This window comes from Tiliqua scincoides, chromosome 2 (genome assembly GCF_035046505.1).
Source record: "Tiliqua scincoides isolate rTilSci1 chromosome 2, rTilSci1.hap2, whole genome shotgun sequence".
In the NCBI taxonomy this organism is placed as follows: Eukaryota; Metazoa; Chordata; class Lepidosauria; order Squamata; family Scincidae; genus Tiliqua; species Tiliqua scincoides.
In genome coordinates this window covers 165,922,675-165,939,616 of record NC_089822.1, presented here as the reverse complement: position 1 = coordinate 165,939,616, position 16,942 = coordinate 165,922,675, and the positions used below count along the sequence as shown (strand labels likewise).

The 16,942-nt window shown below is 44.7% G+C and overlaps 1 protein-coding gene across 1 annotated transcript in view; it reads left to right on the top strand.

The window, feature by feature from the left end:
• Positions 1 to 16,942, top strand: part of DNAH9 (dynein axonemal heavy chain 9) — a 275,746-nt gene that overhangs the window by 187,398 nt on the left and 71,406 nt on the right. The window contains exons 56-57 of the mRNA XM_066612893.1: positions 8,543 to 8,707; positions 10,660 to 10,800. Of these exons, the coding sequence (XP_066468990.1) occupies positions 8,543 to 8,707; positions 10,660 to 10,800 (306 nt within the window). The remainder of the gene's footprint in view (positions 1 to 8,542; positions 8,708 to 10,659; positions 10,801 to 16,942) is intronic.

The window sequence follows — 16,942 nt, the reverse complement described above, 5'->3', positions numbered from 1 at the left end:
GGAATGTTGTGTTTACCTCAAGGTAAGAAATTGCTGGAAAGGTTGAAAGAAGTCCATTGGACTTTGTATAGAGAAACACATCTTCATGAAGCCTAATGCACTTTATCCACTCTTATGGTAGGAGGAGACATTTTTGGGCTTTTTTAGTGACTGATCTGTGCCTTTATGTTTTCTAGGTGGAAGTCATGGTGAATTGATTCAGTAGGGTAGCATGTGCTGAGTTGGCCTCATGAATAGCTCTCAACAGATGCCTAAGTTGTAACATCTTTCTGGTATTTAGTGAAATAAGCATGGAAAGCACAGAAATGGATTCAGGGATTGTCTTCAGTCTAAAAAGTGGTCATATAAATTGACCCAGATAGAAACATGGTTGTGAATTGGAACCAAACTCTGAATAGTTTTCATCTTAGTAGACTGATAGTGCAATCCTATGCATGTCTACTCAGAAGTAAGTCTTTTTGACTTCAGTAAGACTTCAGTAGATCCCAGGTACAATGTGTATAGGATTGCAGCCTGTGATGTATTTAGAAAATGTTTTAGCTGGGATCTAAGCAGGAGCCTATTACTTTTGTCAACATGTTACTTTCCACACACAAAGGGCACTTGCAGTAACCTCTCCTGTGGCAGCAGCATGTGACAGCAGCATAGCGAGCAACTTCCTGCATGAATTTTCCCCTTTTTCTTGGAAGAGTTTCTGTGCCATAAGCAGCTACCACTAGAATGTTTGGAGGTGCCACAAAGATTCTCCATACAAGGAAAGATTCTGCCAACAAACCATGCAGTTATAGCCATTGTGTTAGCAGCTCTTTCATCTTCTTATGGCCATAATGCAGTGGTTCCCAAACTATGAGCTGGGGCTCCCTGGGGAGCTGCAGAAACCAGCCAGTGGAGCCACGGAATTTTCCCAAATAGTATGCTGTCCAATAAAATGTATAAGATTGTAGCCCTAATGAGGAGCCATTGCCAATGGCCTAGCAGGCCAAGGGAGCCACTGGTCGAAAAAGTTTGGAAACTACTGGCCATAATGTGTTGACCAGTTCTAAGGGTGCAATCCATAATCCTGTTGGGGTTAATTGTTATGAGTCATACTCACACAAGGTTATGGGATTATTTTGCTGGATATACATAGTAGCGCAATGTAATGAGAGGATTCATTATCGGATAGCTTAGAATATGAGGTAACAATAAGACAGCACCAGGCCTTTTTGAATTGAGGCCCCCCCCAAACGTGTCCAAAACTTTAAGTGCTTTTTTGAACAGAAAATCTACTGCAATATGTTTCTTGCTAAAAGTGTGACCATTGTGTGTCATTTAATATTCAGACTTCATATAAATTTTATGATAGCAACTTTTTTGGCTTGCCCACTGAAATTCATCGGGAATATGCAGTTGAATATCACTCAAAAAAGAAAACTCATAAAATTAAAATAAATTTGTAATATTGGAAAAAAGCTAGTCTTCAGTAGTTATTTATAAAAAATCTGTAAATCAATTTAAATTCTGTAACTCCAATGCTCAGAGAATATTGAGATGAGAGAAGCAGGGGCTTCCATCACAATGTGCTAGAGGTGCATACTGTTCCTTAGGGCTTACTGAAACCTCTTCTCAAATGCAGGGACAGAGTAGTTAAATCAAGATGAAGGAAAATATCCCTATGAAATGTTCAGTTATAAGAACATAAGAACAGCCCCACTGGATCAGGCCATAGGCCCATCTAGTCCAGCTTCCTGTATCTCACAGCGACCCACCAAATGCCCCAGGGAGCCCACCAGATAACAAGAGACCTCATCCTGGTGCCCTCCCTTCCACCTGGCATTCTGACATAACCCATTTCTAAAATCAGGAGGTTGCGCATACACATCATGGCTTGTATCCCATAATGGATTTTTCCTCCAGAAACATGTCCAATCCCCTTTTAATGGTGTCTAGGCTAGACGCCAGCACCACATCCTGCGGCAAGGAGTTCCACAGACCGACCACACGCTGAGTAAAGAAATATTTTCTTTTGTCTGTCCTAACCTGCCCAACACTCAATTTTAGTGGATGTCCCCTGGTTCTGGTATTATGTGAGAGTGTAAAAAGCATCTCCCTATCCACTCTGTCCATCCCCTGCATAATTTTGTATGTCTCAATCATGTCCCCCCTCAGGCGTCTCTTTTCTAGGCTGAAGAGGCCCAAACGCCGTAGCCTTTCCTCATAAGGAAGGTGCCCCAGCCCCGTACTCATCTTAGTCGCTCTCTTTTGCACCTTTTCCATTTCCACTGTCTTTTTTGAGATGCGGCGACCAGAACTGGACACAATACTCCAACTGTGGCCTTACCATAGATTTGTACAATGGCATTATAATATTAGCCGTTTTGTTCTCAATACGCTCCCTAATGATCCCAAGCATAGAATTGGCCTTCTTCACTGCCGCCGCACATTGGGTCGACACTTTCATCGACCTGTCCACCACCACCCCAAGATCTCTCTCCTGATCTGTCACAGACAGCTCAGAACCCATCAGCCTATATCTAAAGTTTTGATTTTTTGCCCCAATGTGCATGACTTTACACTTACTGACATTGAAGCGCATCTGCCATTTTGCTGCCCATTCTGCCAGTCTGGAGAGATCCTTCTGGAGCTCCTCACAATCACTTCTGGTCTTCACCACTCGGAAAAGTTTGGTGTCGTCTGCAAACTTAGCCTCCTCACTGCTCAACCCTGTCTCCAGGTCATTTATGAAGAGGTTGAAAAGCACCAGTCCCAGGACAGATCCTTGGGGCACACCGCTTTTCACCTCTCTCCATTGTGAAAATTGCCCATTGACACCCACTCTCTGTTTCCTGGCCTTCAACCAGTTCTCAATCCACGGGAGGACCTGTCCTCTAATTCCCTGACTGTGGAGTTTTTTCAGTAGCCTTTGGTGAGGGACCGTGTCGAACGCCTTCTGAAAGTCCAGATATACAATGTCTACGAGTTTTCCCGCATCCACATGCCTGTTGACCCTTTCAAAGAATTCTATAAGGTTCGTGAGGCAAGACTTACCCTTATAAAAGCCATGCTGATTCTCCCTCAGCAAGGCCTGTTCATCTATGTGTTTTGAGATCCTATCTTTGATGAGGCATTCCACCATCTTACCCGGTATGGATGTTAGGCTGAACGGCCTATAGTTTCCCGGGTCCCCCCTCTTTCCCTTTTTAAAGATAGGCGTGACATTTGCTATCCTCCAATCTACTGGCACCATGGCCGTTTTGAGGGACAAGTTGCATACCTTAGTCAAGAGATCTGCAACTTCATTCTTCAATTCCTTAATAACTCTTGGGTGGATGCCATCAGGGCCCGGTGACTTATCGATCTTTAATTTATCAATGAGGTCTGAAACATCTTCTCTTTTAACCTCTGTCTGACTTAACTTCCTCGGTTAGGAGGGTATCTGCCCGAGGTCTTCTGCTGTGAAGACAGATGCAAAGAACTCATTTAATTTCTTTGCCATCTCTAAGTCTCCTTTTATCTCCCCTTTCCCACCCTCCCCATCCAGAAGGCCAACCGCTTCTCTGGCGGGTTTCCTGCTTCTAACATATTTGAAGAAGCTTTTATTATTCCCCTTAATGTTGCTGGCCATGCGTTCCTCATAGTCTCGCTTGGCCTCCAGTATCACCTTCTTACATTTCTTTTGCCATAGTTTATGTTCCTTTTTATTCTCTTCATTAGGGCAAGACTTCCATTTACGGAAGGAAGCTTCCTTGCCCTTCACAGCCTCTCTAACTTGGCTGGTTAGCCATGCGGGCACCCTCCTGGATTTAGTGGAACCCTTCTTTCTTTGCGGTATATACCTCTGCTGGGCCTCTATTACTGTTGTTTTAAGCAGCCTCCATGCACTCTGGAGAGATTGGACTCTTTTTACGCTCCCTTTCAACCTCCTTCTAACCAGCCTCCTCATTTGAGGGAAGTCTGCCCGTCGGAAGTCAAGGGTTTTTGTTAAAGATTTGCCCGGTAATCTTCCCCCAACTTGCATGTCAAAACGGATCGCAGCATGATCACTGTTCCCCAATGGCTCAGTAACATTTACATCTCTAACCAGGTCCTGAGTACCGCACAATATTAAATCCAGAGTCACCTGCCCTCTGGTGGGCTCCGTGACTAGCTGCTCTAAGCCACAGTCATTTAGCACGTCAAGAAATCCAGTCTCCTTATCGTGACCAGAACACAGATTGACCCAGTCAATATGAGGATAATTGAAGTCCCCCATGATTACAACCCTGTCCCTCCTTGTTACCTCCCTGATCTGTTTCCTCATTTCAAGGTCCCCATCCGATTTCTGGTCTGGAGGATGATAGCACGCCCCCAGTATTACATCGCTGCACAAGCCTGGTAATTTAACCCACAGAGATTCTATGGTGGAGTCTGACCCACCTTCAATCTCTACTTTGCTGGATTCTATCCCTTCCTTAACATAAACGGCCACCCCACCTCCAACACGCCCCTGCCTGTCCCTCCTGTAGAGTTTATAGCCCGGGATTGCAGTATCCCACTGATTCTCCGCATTCCACCAGGTTTCCGTTATGCCCACTATGTCAATGTTTTCCCTTGTCACCAGACATTCCAGTTCTCCCACCTTTGCTCGTAGACTTCGGGCATTCGCATAAAAGCATTTTTATGCGAATTATGTTCATAAAGAAGATAGTCAACATTATTGAAAAGCTAATAAGATGAGGAAGCAAATTGGAGACATGGGATTGCCTATGGTACTACAATAGTAAAGATGTGGGCAGCAAAATTACCTCTTTTTTTCCCCCCACAGTGTGTAATCGTTAAGGATCCAAGCCAATTGTTCTCACACATTTAGCACCGGGACCCACTTTTAGAATGAGAATCCGTCGGGACCCACCAGAAGTAATGTCATGACCAGAAGTGACATCATCAAGCAGGAAAATTTTTTTCAATCCTAGACTGTAATCCTACTCACACTTACCCAGGAGTAAATCCCATTTACTATCATTGTTAAAAGAATATGCATAGTAGCTTCTTAAAAGTACAGGTGTAACATTTCCCCTAATGCAGTTACCTTACCATGGTTGCATCAAGTCTAATATATTAAAAATAAAATATTGAAATGAATGGGGACCCACCTGAAATTGGCTCATGACCTACCTAGTAGGTCCTGACCCACAGTTTGAGAAACACTGATCCAAGCAGTATATAACCACTGTAAAAGCGGGTAATGGCCAGTCTGAACAGTAGGTAGTGTGGTGCTGCTGGGGAATCCCAACTAAGACAAGTAGGTGGCATGTTTATCAGGCATGATAAAGAACTGTGTGGATCAGTATGCAATTAGCATTTTTTTAAATGAAACATTAACAGTGAATAATTCCTACTCCCATTGCTTTGCTATATATACCAAGCTCAGCCATATACTAAGAATGTGCACACTAGAAACAATTGTTGATTATTTGTAGTAATGCTGCAGTGTGCAAGTGATTATGTAACACAAGACAACAGTATAGCCTGTATCTTGAGGAACTCAGATAGAAACCTTATACTTCAAACGTGCTATGTAGTAGATTTTCACAAGAAATTTTGTTTGTGTGTCATACCCCTAACCCTGTCACATTAGAGGTGAATACAATTTAGGGCGCAATCCTAACCTGTGCTGGAGCAGGCAAGCCAGGAGGCTTGCGCTGCATCCAACACAGGTTTGTTGGCTGCAGCGGCTCAGCCACGGGCAAGGGGAAGCTCTTCCCCTTACCCATGGGTAAGGGCTGCGCGCCCCAATGGGTCTCCTCAGACCTGCGCCACCTCTGCAGGTAGCTCAAGTCCAAGGATAACAGAGCAGCTGGAAGCTCCCCAGGGACGGGGGTTGGGATCCAGCATAACGGTCCTAGCCCCGCCCCAGGCTCCCGGTGCACCTGCCCACGGGTCCGCCCTCCCCCACCCTCCCCCGCCCAGAAATGCCCCCTCCCACCCTCTCCCCACGCCCCCCACGCCTACCTTTGCCACTTGTGTCAGTGCACTCGCACCGACACAAGCGGCGGCGCAGAAGCCATGGCGGAGGCTTCTGCCTCCATCTGCGCATCGGCACATCTGAATGCGCTGACACGGCTCCTGCCTAAGGAGGCGCAAACGTGCTTTACGGCACATTTGCGAATCCTTCAGGACTACTATACCAGCATAAGTGCCGGTTAGGACTGCGCTCTTAGAGTCTTTAGAAGAATTTTGTTAACAGCGATTATTATTCTTGTCATTTGGCATTGTGCTTACCTTGTACACAGTTAACCTTTACATAGAACTGTCAAACATGACTCGCAGTGTTTCATGACCATTTGACTCCACTACTTACATCTTTTAATGTACACCTGTGTGCATGAGGGAGTGGTTATACACAGTGACTAAAAATATCTTCCACCTATTGACTGCTAGGTATTCTGCTTAAATGGTGACATACCCTCTGTAAACAGATCTACAGCACAATCCTATGCATGTGTACTGAGAAGTAACTCCCATTGTGTTCAATGAGAAATAGTCCCAGGAAAGCATGTACAGACATCCCCCCATATCCGTGGGTCCAGTATCCACGATTTCAGTTACCCGTAGTTTAACAATAACCCCCATCGCACAAATGACTTATCTGCTTTTGATTCCGGCCTTCCTGTCGCTGTTCCTGGGCTCACTCGCTCTTTGCTGACGCCAAAATGGAAGCACTCAAGGAAGCGAGGCAGAGGACTTAAAAGAATGCAATGCTAAGCTCTTTAAACTCTATAAATGTTGTATTCTTTTTAGCCCTCTGCCTCATTCCCTGCTGAGTGCAGCTCAACATGGAAGGATTAAAAAAACTATACCTGCCAATATTTCCTCTTCTGTACAATAGTTAATGTTATAGGCACTCTGTTCTCCATTGTATCTGGTCACCATGCTTATACCCCCTTCTGGCCTGGTACCTGGGGCAGATTGCCCCCTCCGCTTGCTGTGCCACTAATAACTTACCCTTCCTTACTGCTTTCTCTGTGATGTGCAGCTGCACGGCAGTGTTTGCTGTATTTTAGGCCACAACAGTGAATCCTAACAGATCTTGGCAGCCCACCACATTCCAGAATTCTCTGCAATATGCCAACATTATGTCACAGATGTCTATGTGAAAAGAGTTCCCTGCAGTTATAAAGTTTGCAAACCACTGGTCCTGGTGATTTAGACCTCCAGTTCAGACCTTACAGAGTCCAGGTGCCATGGAAACAGGCAGCAATTCTAACAAAAGTAAAGAGACAGAGTTTTTAAAAAAAAAGTTTTAGAAAGTTGATGTTATCTCGCAAGTAAGAGATGGTAAACACCAAGTTCTCCAAACGTACTTTTATATTGTTCAGTCTGTAGCTTCCAAAGGTTATATATTAAATACACACACATGCCAACCAAGTCCCTGCTAGGCAAAGAGAAACATATTGAACTTAATAGCTTGGAGAAAATCATTAAACACGGAGGAACAAAACATGCTCATGGATCAAATTAACTCCCTGAGAACCATCTTTTGTGTTTTAACTAACCAAAATAATAGCTTTATGGTTTCATGTTGTCTTCCCACAAATAGACCTATGGTCAATGCATGGCCTAAGGAAAACTTTGTAGTTACTTCACAGTAATAGGTTTTTCAAGAGCAGCTAAATTAATGCCTTCTTTTTTTTACTTTTAGCAAACCATATTCCCAGCTAAAAGTGCCCTTTAGTTGAAAAGACAATAAATTCCAGCTCTCCGCATCCTGCAAACCTTTCTACTAGCAAACCTTCTTTCTTTAGTTCTACTTTGATTATTGTCAGCCTGGGCAACAAGCCTATGATATCAAGTGTGTTATGAGTACTTGTCCAAAGAATGTGAACCCAAATGTACATGCCCCAGGGAGCAGTAAGGCTTTTTGACTAAAGAGGGGTTGCATGCCTACCTACTGAATATGCTATGAGAAGGTTGCATTTGGACAAAACCTGAGGTAGAACCCTGAAATCTCATTAGTCAGTTGTTCTGAGCTTTAGATTTCAGACTGTAATGTGATATAGTATAATCACTAGAGTATAAATTAGGAAGTCCTTGGTTTGAAAGTTGCCTTAGACCACTTTGGTAATTAAGCCTTAGGGAATGGTGAAGCCTAGGGAATGGTCTGTGACTCAGTAGTAAACTGCATCTTTTGCTTCAAAAGGATTTGGGTTAAGTGCCTGGTGCCTGGGAAAGATCCCAGTCTGAAACCTTAGTTGCTGCCGGTCCGTGTGAACGACACAGAGCTGTCTAGACCAGTCATCAGACTTGGTATAAGGTAGTGTGTTATGTTCAAGGCAACATACCACAGCCCCACATTTGCAAAATGGAACTGATAATACTGACTTACCATACAAGGTAAGGATTACTCAGATAATGTCTTCGAAGAACTTTTATCCCGGTATAAATACTGCGTTCTTATCCTCCATGAGAGTTTGTTGTTGCTTTTCATTCTGCTAAACAAAGGGTGTCCAGCAGTTGGTGGTTAGGAATACGTTTGCTGTGAAAATAATGTTGATTTTTTTTTATTATGTCCACTCTTCTACAGTCTGATCTCACAAAGCAGCAGAATGGATTCAAAATAACATTGAAAACTCTGGAGGACAACTTGCTGTCCCGCCTCTCCTCTGCCTCAGGGAACTTCCTGGGCGACACAGCCCTAGTAGAGAATCTGGAAATCACCAAGCAGACAGCTGCAGAAATTGAAGAAAAGGTAAAAGTTCAAAATCAGACATGAAAGAAAACCACTTGCATATGAAATTTGTGTTAAGATGTATTGAATGAGTTTGAATTTTTAAAATGTGCTCTATCTCTTCTTGCTTTGCAGCTTTGAGTCTTAGAAATCACCAAAAACCACATGCTTTCCCATTTGGCCTAATTTGGAAAGTTTAGTTTTGGGTTGTTTTTTTTAAGTGCATGTGCATTAAGTGGGCAATTGAAAGCAAAGTACAAATAGAATCACAGAATGTAAAGACCATAAAACTTTAACACTATAACAAGATGCTTTACCACGCATTCCCCAAATAAATACAGCTGACAACCAGTATGGAATTAAAATTGGGCCACTTTATTGAATACAACACATTGCAACAGGACAGCAAAAGGGGTAAACAAAACCCATCCCAAGTGCGGGGTTCTACATGGGGGAAACGGTCCTAGCCGTCTTTGTCCCCCGATCTCATAGGGCGTCCACCCGACTCCAGGCGTAACTCAGTTGTTATTAAGCCTGCCTTTCAACGTTGCCCGAAGAGGGTAAGTCAGCCGAACTGCTATGCCTTCAGGTCACTCCTGCAAGGCCCCCAAGTTCAGACAAGGGGCTAGCCAGCCTGCCTCCTCGAGCCGGTCAGGCATCATGGGAGCAGTTCTGGTTCACCCCCTGTCCTTGCTGACTTAGATTGGACACCGAGAAGGTCTTCTGCCTACCCACCCCACACTTCTACCACCAATGACCAGGGCATTAAATGCCTATTTCATAACCCAACCTGCTCCGCAGCCAGTCTGAAGTAGACGAAAAAACCACCATCATAGAGCCAATTTAGATGGTGATTAAAAATTCCTATCCGGCCCTCATAGAGCGACCAGCTATTCCCAGACTAGCTAGATGGCGGGCGGGTGGGGGTCGCTGAAAGAAAACCACTTGCATATGAAATTTGTGTTAAGATGTATTGAATGAGTTTGAATTTTTAAAATGTGCTCTATCTCTTCTTGCTTTGCAGCTTTGAGTCTAGAAATCACCAAAAACCACATGCTTTCCCATTTGGCCTAATTTGGAAAGTTTAGTTTTGGGATTTTTTTTTTAAGTGCATGTGCATTAAATGGGCAGTTGAAAGCAAAGTACAAATAGAATCACAGAATGTAAAGACCATAAAACTTTAACACTATAACAAGATGCTTTAAACCACTCCAGTTTTATATCAAGAGTTTTTTTTTTAAGTTTAGTTAATTTAACATGTATTATATTTACTCAATTAAACTAGGATTCTAGCAGAGGCTGCATGGCAGGATCTCCTGAAGTTTATGAGGTCCATATTAAATTGGCAAGAGTTCAGCAGTTTGGCACAAATACTGCTCCCCTGGGTGGAACTTTGGCTTTTAAAACCATCTACTTTGATTGTCCTCTGTCATAAATAATTTGCTTCACAAATATTGGCTGTAGCTTTCATGGGCAAGAAACTTTGTGCAGCTGTGGGAGTCTGTACTGCCAAGCTGTGTTTCTCTGCAGACAGTTAAAGTTTCTGGTCTGTGGGTTCACCTGTTGAGACGTGCATTACTGGGCCTGCAGATGCTAGAGCACTGGCTCCTGTACTTCCTCTCTTGGGGTTCTTTGCCACATCCCAAACCTCTGTGTTGCATTTGTGTAATTGTGACATGGAAAGAAGACCTTAGGCATTTGATTCTAAGTAAACAAGGGGAATCTGACGAAAGTCAGTTTCTTATCTAACAGATGAGATAGCATTTGAACATCTTGCCTCTGCACCTGGTAACTGTTTGGAATTTATGTTATTGGAGCTTTTAAATGCCGGGAGGAGGCATGCTTGACATGCTACACATTTTATCTAAACCAATCAGTGGGGTCATGCCACCCCATGCAAACAAACAAAATTAGCATAAACAAAATTGACTGCCTCATATTTTCATGGGTGGTATTGCCTTGTTTTGCTCCAGGTCCAGGAGTCCAAGGTGACAGAAACAAAGATTAATGAGGCAAGGGAGCATTACCGTCCTGCAGCAGCCCGTGCCTCCCTGTTGTACTTCATCATGAATGATCTCAACACCATCCATCCCATGTACCAGTTTTCCCTAAAGGTACAGCATTATGCATTGTGGGAGTCTCTTGCACTTCCCAGGCAGTTTCAAACTGTGCTAAAATCTAGCATGTCCAATGGAAAAATCTGTTGTTCTCATGACAATTCTCTTCCTTCTCAAGTACAGTGACAGTTAGATTTCTCTAGTGACTCTGTACTTGCCCCTCATGCTAAGCTGCAGCATTTGTACTACAGGTTAGTCCCAAATTACACCCTTCAGCTAAAGCTGCTGCTGCCTTCTGCAAGCAGGCAGGAAGACATGGTTTATGCCCCAAGAACTTGGCTGCACACACAAAAAAATCAGAAAAACTGGGCCATTTCCGTACAAGGGAGCAGTGTCTTGCAAGTGTGCAGCCTTACCAGGGGAATGCTTCAGACACAGCATTACTTAAGGCAAGACCAGGGCTTTTTTTCTAATGGAACGCGGGGGGATGGAGTTCCGGCACCTTTTTGCAGGGGCCCCTCCCCTTCGGAGGCATTGGGGGGACCAAAACAGAGGCATTCGCTGGGTGGGCGCTGGGTGGGCGGGCGCCTGGCCCCTGCCTGACCGCACAATGACCCCCTCCTGCCCCCATCCCCAAGCTCTCACCTGAGCCCAGCCCGCCTCCCCTCCCCCCACGTTCTGCTTCCCTGTGCAGCTTCCAAGCTGGTGGAGGGCACAGGGGACACGCACTGACACCGAGGAGGACGGACAGCCAGCCAGCCAGGGAGACGGGCTGTGGCACCCACGGAACGCCCAGGTACTGGCTTGGCGGAGGAGGAGGGGAAGGAAGCTGGCTGGTGCAGCCCCGGTGCCAATCTGCAGCATGAGCCTAGGTGTGTCTACTCAGAAGTAAGTCTCATTGTGCTCAATGGGGCTTGCTCCTGGGAAAGGGTGCATAGCCTTGCAGCCTGAGAGCCCAAGCCTATGCATGTCTACTCAGAAGTAAGTTCCATTGTGTTCAATGGGGCTTACTCCCCGGAAAGTGTCATAGCCTTGCAGCCTGAGTAGACAGGCAGAGGAAGGGCTCTGAGGCTGCAGTCCTCTCCACACTTTCCTGGGAGGAAGCCCCACTGCCTCTAGTGGGACTGACTTCTGAGTAGACAGCCATAGGCTTTGGCTCTGAGGCTGCAGTCATCTCCACACTTTCCTGGGAGGAAGCCCCATTGACTCTAATGGGACTGACTTCTGAGGAGACAGGCACAGGAGGGGCTCTGAGGCTGCCATCCTATCCACAGTAAGCCCCATTCACTAAAGTGGACTTCTGAGTAGACATGCATAGGATTGGGCTCTTAGGCTGCAATCCTAGGCACTTTCCTGGGAGTAAGCTCCATTGACTAGAACGAGACTTACTTCAGAGTAGACATACCTAGGATTGGGCTCTTAATCCTGGCAGAGATATATATCTGCACCCGTTTTCACATGCTAAGGGCAGGTGAAAAGGGATTCTACATGTGAACAATGTGCTGTCCAGCCTTGCCAGAGATCCTCCTCATCCTTCCCCCACAAGCATGCCCTCTGCCAGCCAGCATTTGCAGCTCCTCTCCAGCAATGCACAGCAGCTGCTCAGGGCAGGAGAGAACATACAGTTGCATGCCAAGCGCCTTCCCAAAGACACAGTGTATTCTGATACCTGAATTAAACCATATTTAATAGCTTGTTTGCAAACGTAGCTGTTTCTATGTGCACCTAAGGACCCCCTCTCGTGTAAGAATTCCTGTTTTGTTCTTACTCCCACAGTTGCTTAGAGTAATTTTACTACATGGAACTCATGTAAGCCATTTTTTGGAATCCATTCACTGCTTCCTCTCCTCATAGTGCCACACTACATACTACACACTACAAGTGCACCTGTACAATATTTTTCCCCTTGTGTAGAAGAAGTAGCTAGGGGGAAGGGGATGTGGAGATTGACAGCCCAATCCTATGCATGTCTACTCAGAAGTAAGTTCATCTTTAGGGGGGAAGCACATAAAAAATATTTTATTTCTCCAATAAAAATGGTTTATAAATAAATAAATAAATAAATAAAAGATTAACAAGTTGTGAGTTCCTGCACCTTTTCTTTTACAAAAAAAGCACTGGGCAAGACTAACGTTTACAATACATGTAATTTGTGACGGTGGCAAGTTGTGTGTCTATTGAAAACATATTTACTGGTGAGAAGCCATGCTCATGTGATTTTACAAAATGTGCCCTTCTCTGTGACAGACAAGTGAGTATCCTGTAATTAAGTTGCTGTATTGATTTTATATAGTTGTATTCATTCACAGGCAGCATCCCACCTAGAATCTTTTTACAGGTAGGTTCTTCTTAGAGCTGGTGCAGATAATGTGTGTGGGGGTGGTTGCTTTGTTTGTTTTTAGAAGTGAGAGTGCATATGACACTTTGGTTACAGAAGACATACGTATCTTCCCTTCCTCCAGGTTACAGTTCCATTGGAGGGGACCAAACCCTCAAATTACAGTTAGATGTGCATAGTGAAATGTCATTCTTCCTGCAGCTAAAAGAAGCTCCTTTGCCATTTGCTGTGTATAATGTGATTGTGCAACTGTTGCAAACACCCGTGTCCATCATGTCATTAATGGCAAGAGACACAAACTGCTCCCGCCTGTACCTGTGCATTTTTGGCATTTTTAAAAGTACTTTCCAGGCTGAGCTATGCTCTACTATTTGTCTGCTTATGTAGTCTTTTTAAAAGAAAAAGACATGGGATATGCCGACAAGGCCATCTCCCTCTCCTCTAGCATTGCCTTCTTGAAAGGATGTACTCTCCCCACCTCCTCCAGGTATTGTGTGTGCAAAAATGTGTGCTTTCCACTTTGTGTAAAAGGCTAAAGAGGTTTTCACTTTTAGCAAGAGTGGTGAGGGAAACTTGACCACACATCTTATACCTGATGTGTGGTTAGTGGAAGAACAATACAACTGTATTTGCCACTAGGCAAGACGTTAAAGACAACTAGCTTACACCATTTGAATTACTCCTTGGGAAGTCTTTGATTCTGTATTTATCCCTGGTTGTATGATTCAACGGGAGAGAGTGCTGGAAGAGGGCTTGAGCATCTATATTAACCTCCTACAACTCTCTCTGGTTTCTCTAGTGCCTGCTGCATGATCATTGGAGACATAGGATGAAGTACTTCCACACTTTTCTTCCTCTTTTCTGCCCTGTGGAGCTCTTTCTGTTGTGTTGGTAACACAGAAAAAGGAAGCAGGTCACTTATCTCTAAAACATCAACTTTTCTTAAAGATGAAAGAAAATTCTGAATTGGTTGAGTGGCCCAAGAATAACATATATAAATTTGAAGAAAGTATGACTGGGTATTAATTTGCTCTTGATAGTCTTAGTACTTATTTGGTCTTGTTCCTTGTGTTTTTATAGCTTTCAGGATGTGTCAGGTGAAATAAGAAGTTGCACTGAAGCAATTGACTTCATTTTTAAACTTCCTGTAGGAAATTTGCTGAATCAAAGATGAAGGGCAATTCACAGAAGACTGGTGAAACATTAGTTTCAAAATTGATTTTATTAACCCCCTCCCCCACCCTACACACAAACAAGAGATGGGCAGCCCAATTCTGAGCTTCCTGGAGCCTGCTGTAGCAATGGCAACAAAGTGGCTACCATTGTATCCAGCAGGTGCTGGGAGTCTCCTCAAGGGAAGGGGACTTTTGCCCCCTTCCCAGAAGGCCCCAAGCCCTGCAATGGAGCTTCTCAAATCTACGCTGGCTACTTTGCTGGTTCAGACTTGAGACTCTCCGTGTCCAGGCTTCCAACCCAACATGAAATTCAGAATCAGGCAGAGCAGAGCTTTCTGATGTCTTCTACTTTAGCAGGAAGACCCTTAAGGGGACCTTATATGAAAAATCTAATTCCTATAGCCTGAGATAGCAGATGCCTTTTGTTTTGTGTATAGCAACACTTCTCTCTTTTTTTTTTTTTGGAGTTTATCTTTCGAGTTGCCTTTAGAGGGGATATAATGAGAGGTGCATTTTTCCAGGGGAATCCAGTTTCCTTCAGATCATCATTTTCAAAGAAGTCAATTATCTTGTCTGGGGAAAGTACATACTTTGTCTCTCTGTGAAAACCTTACCATAGACATTATATCTTTATTTGTTTTGTTTGTCTAGCTTGGGTTGAGCAGTCTGTTCAATAATTCACCCAGGTGAATTATTTTTGAAGTTTATAAGAATCACAGATGTTTTAGGCACTTTGAACGAAAACAATTTGCCCAAAAACAAAACAAGTTTGCAAAACTAAAACAATTTTGATTTTCAGAAATATATGTTTAAACATTTGTTTCAGGGTCATACAGTTTTACTACCATAGATACTCGCCTATAAGGTGAAAAATTTCTTCCCAGAAAAGCAGCCTGAATCATTGCCCCGCCTTATCTCGGGGCAGGCAAGCAGCAAGGGAGGAGGGGAGGCAAGTGAGCCAGCCAATCACTATTGTGGGAGGGAGGGAGCAAGTGATCTTCTGCTGAGAGGAGGCTGTGCAGGCTGGGGTTGCTGCTGAGCGTTTGCAGCTGCCTGCGGGTGTGCTCCATGTGCTCCTTCAGGCTGTTGCCCAGCTGCAGAAGCTCCAAGGGCAGGGCAATTGCCACCGCAGCCATCAGCAGCCCCCCTCGCTCAGCACCAGTGCCCACAGAGGCATCTCTGGAGCGGCACCCAAAGCAGAGCAGGAGACAATGAGCTGTGTGTGGGAGGGGGCGTCTGAGAGAGGGAGAAGCAGTCATTTGAAACAGCTGAGTCCATCTCCTCTTTCCTTCTTGTTCCCCCTTCCCCCCTTCTACTGTATTTAAACTTCAAGCACTCCATTGGAAAGCCCAACTTGCTAACCCCCTTCCCATCTCCCCACAGATGAAGTTGGACAGGGTGGGGAAGGGGGGAGAGTGATCTTTTGAGAGAGAGAGGGGGGGCAGCCTGCAGAAGGCTGTACCTTTGTTTCTCAAGCCATTGAAAGGGTTAAGTCCATCTCCTCTTTCCTTCTTGTTTTTGCCCCCTCCCCCCTATTGAATCCAAACTTTAAACTCTCTGTTGCAAAGCTGAGGCTTGCTAGCCCCCCTCCCCATAATCATTCACCAGTGATGAAGTTGTACTGGGGGGGAGAGGAAGAGTTAACTTTTATAAAAGGAAAAGTTTGTGAGAGAGAGAGAGCACTTAAAACAGTTAAGGCTACAATCCTAGCCTCACTTACATGGGAGTAAGCCCCACTGACTATTAAGGGACTTGCTTCTGAGTAGGCTTGCCTAGGATTGGGCTCCCAGTCTATTCCCTCCTCTTGCTTTCCTCTCCACCTCTCCCCTTACTGTATACAGTCACACTTCAGTCTCTCCTTTGCAAAACTTTTTGCAAACCTCCTTTCCCCCTATCCTCACCAATGAAGTTGGACTGGAGGGGGAAAGTCCCTGCATTTGAGTATGTGGGGTGGGGGGAGCATCTGTGAGAAAGAGAGAAGCAATCTCCCTATGTGTGTGTGTCCTTTTCACTGGAAGAGTCCTGGAGAGCTTGCAAAGATGCAAAACACAGGAAAAGCAGAGAGTAGAATTTAAAGTAGAATTATTCTGCAGCAACAGGGATTTTAGCCAGAGATCTTAGCTGCATGCTGGCAGGAGCTAGGAAGCACTTGCAACAGCTGCTTATGTAGTAAGCATTTAGGAGAGCATGATTGCTTCTGCAGTATCCCCCTGCCAGGATCTCCACATGAGGCCCGGAGGCGCCGCTGCCCTTCCTCCAAAGAGGGTCTACTTCCAAGTAAATCAGGTGCAACTATGTGCAGCTGCACTTGCTCAGTCACTCCTTGTTGCTTGTCTCTCTACTGTGAACTGAATTGCACACTCCCAGTTGTGTGTTGTGTGTTCTACGTAGAGAGTTTGGCTTAAGGCACCAGGCACTTTAAAGGAGGATTTCATTAATGGTTCTACTGGCATGCTGTTTCCAGTGTACTTAGAGCCCAATCCTAGGCTTGTCTACTCAGAAGTAATGGGGCTTACTGTGGATAGGATGGCAGCCTCAGAGCCCCTCCTGTGCCTGTCTCCTCAGAAGTAAGTCCCATTAAAGTCAATGAGGCTTACTCCCAGGAAAGTGTGGATGGGATTGTGGCCTTAGTGTTTACAAATGGTTGTTGAGAGAACAATTAAAAAAATTATTGAATAAAAATGTA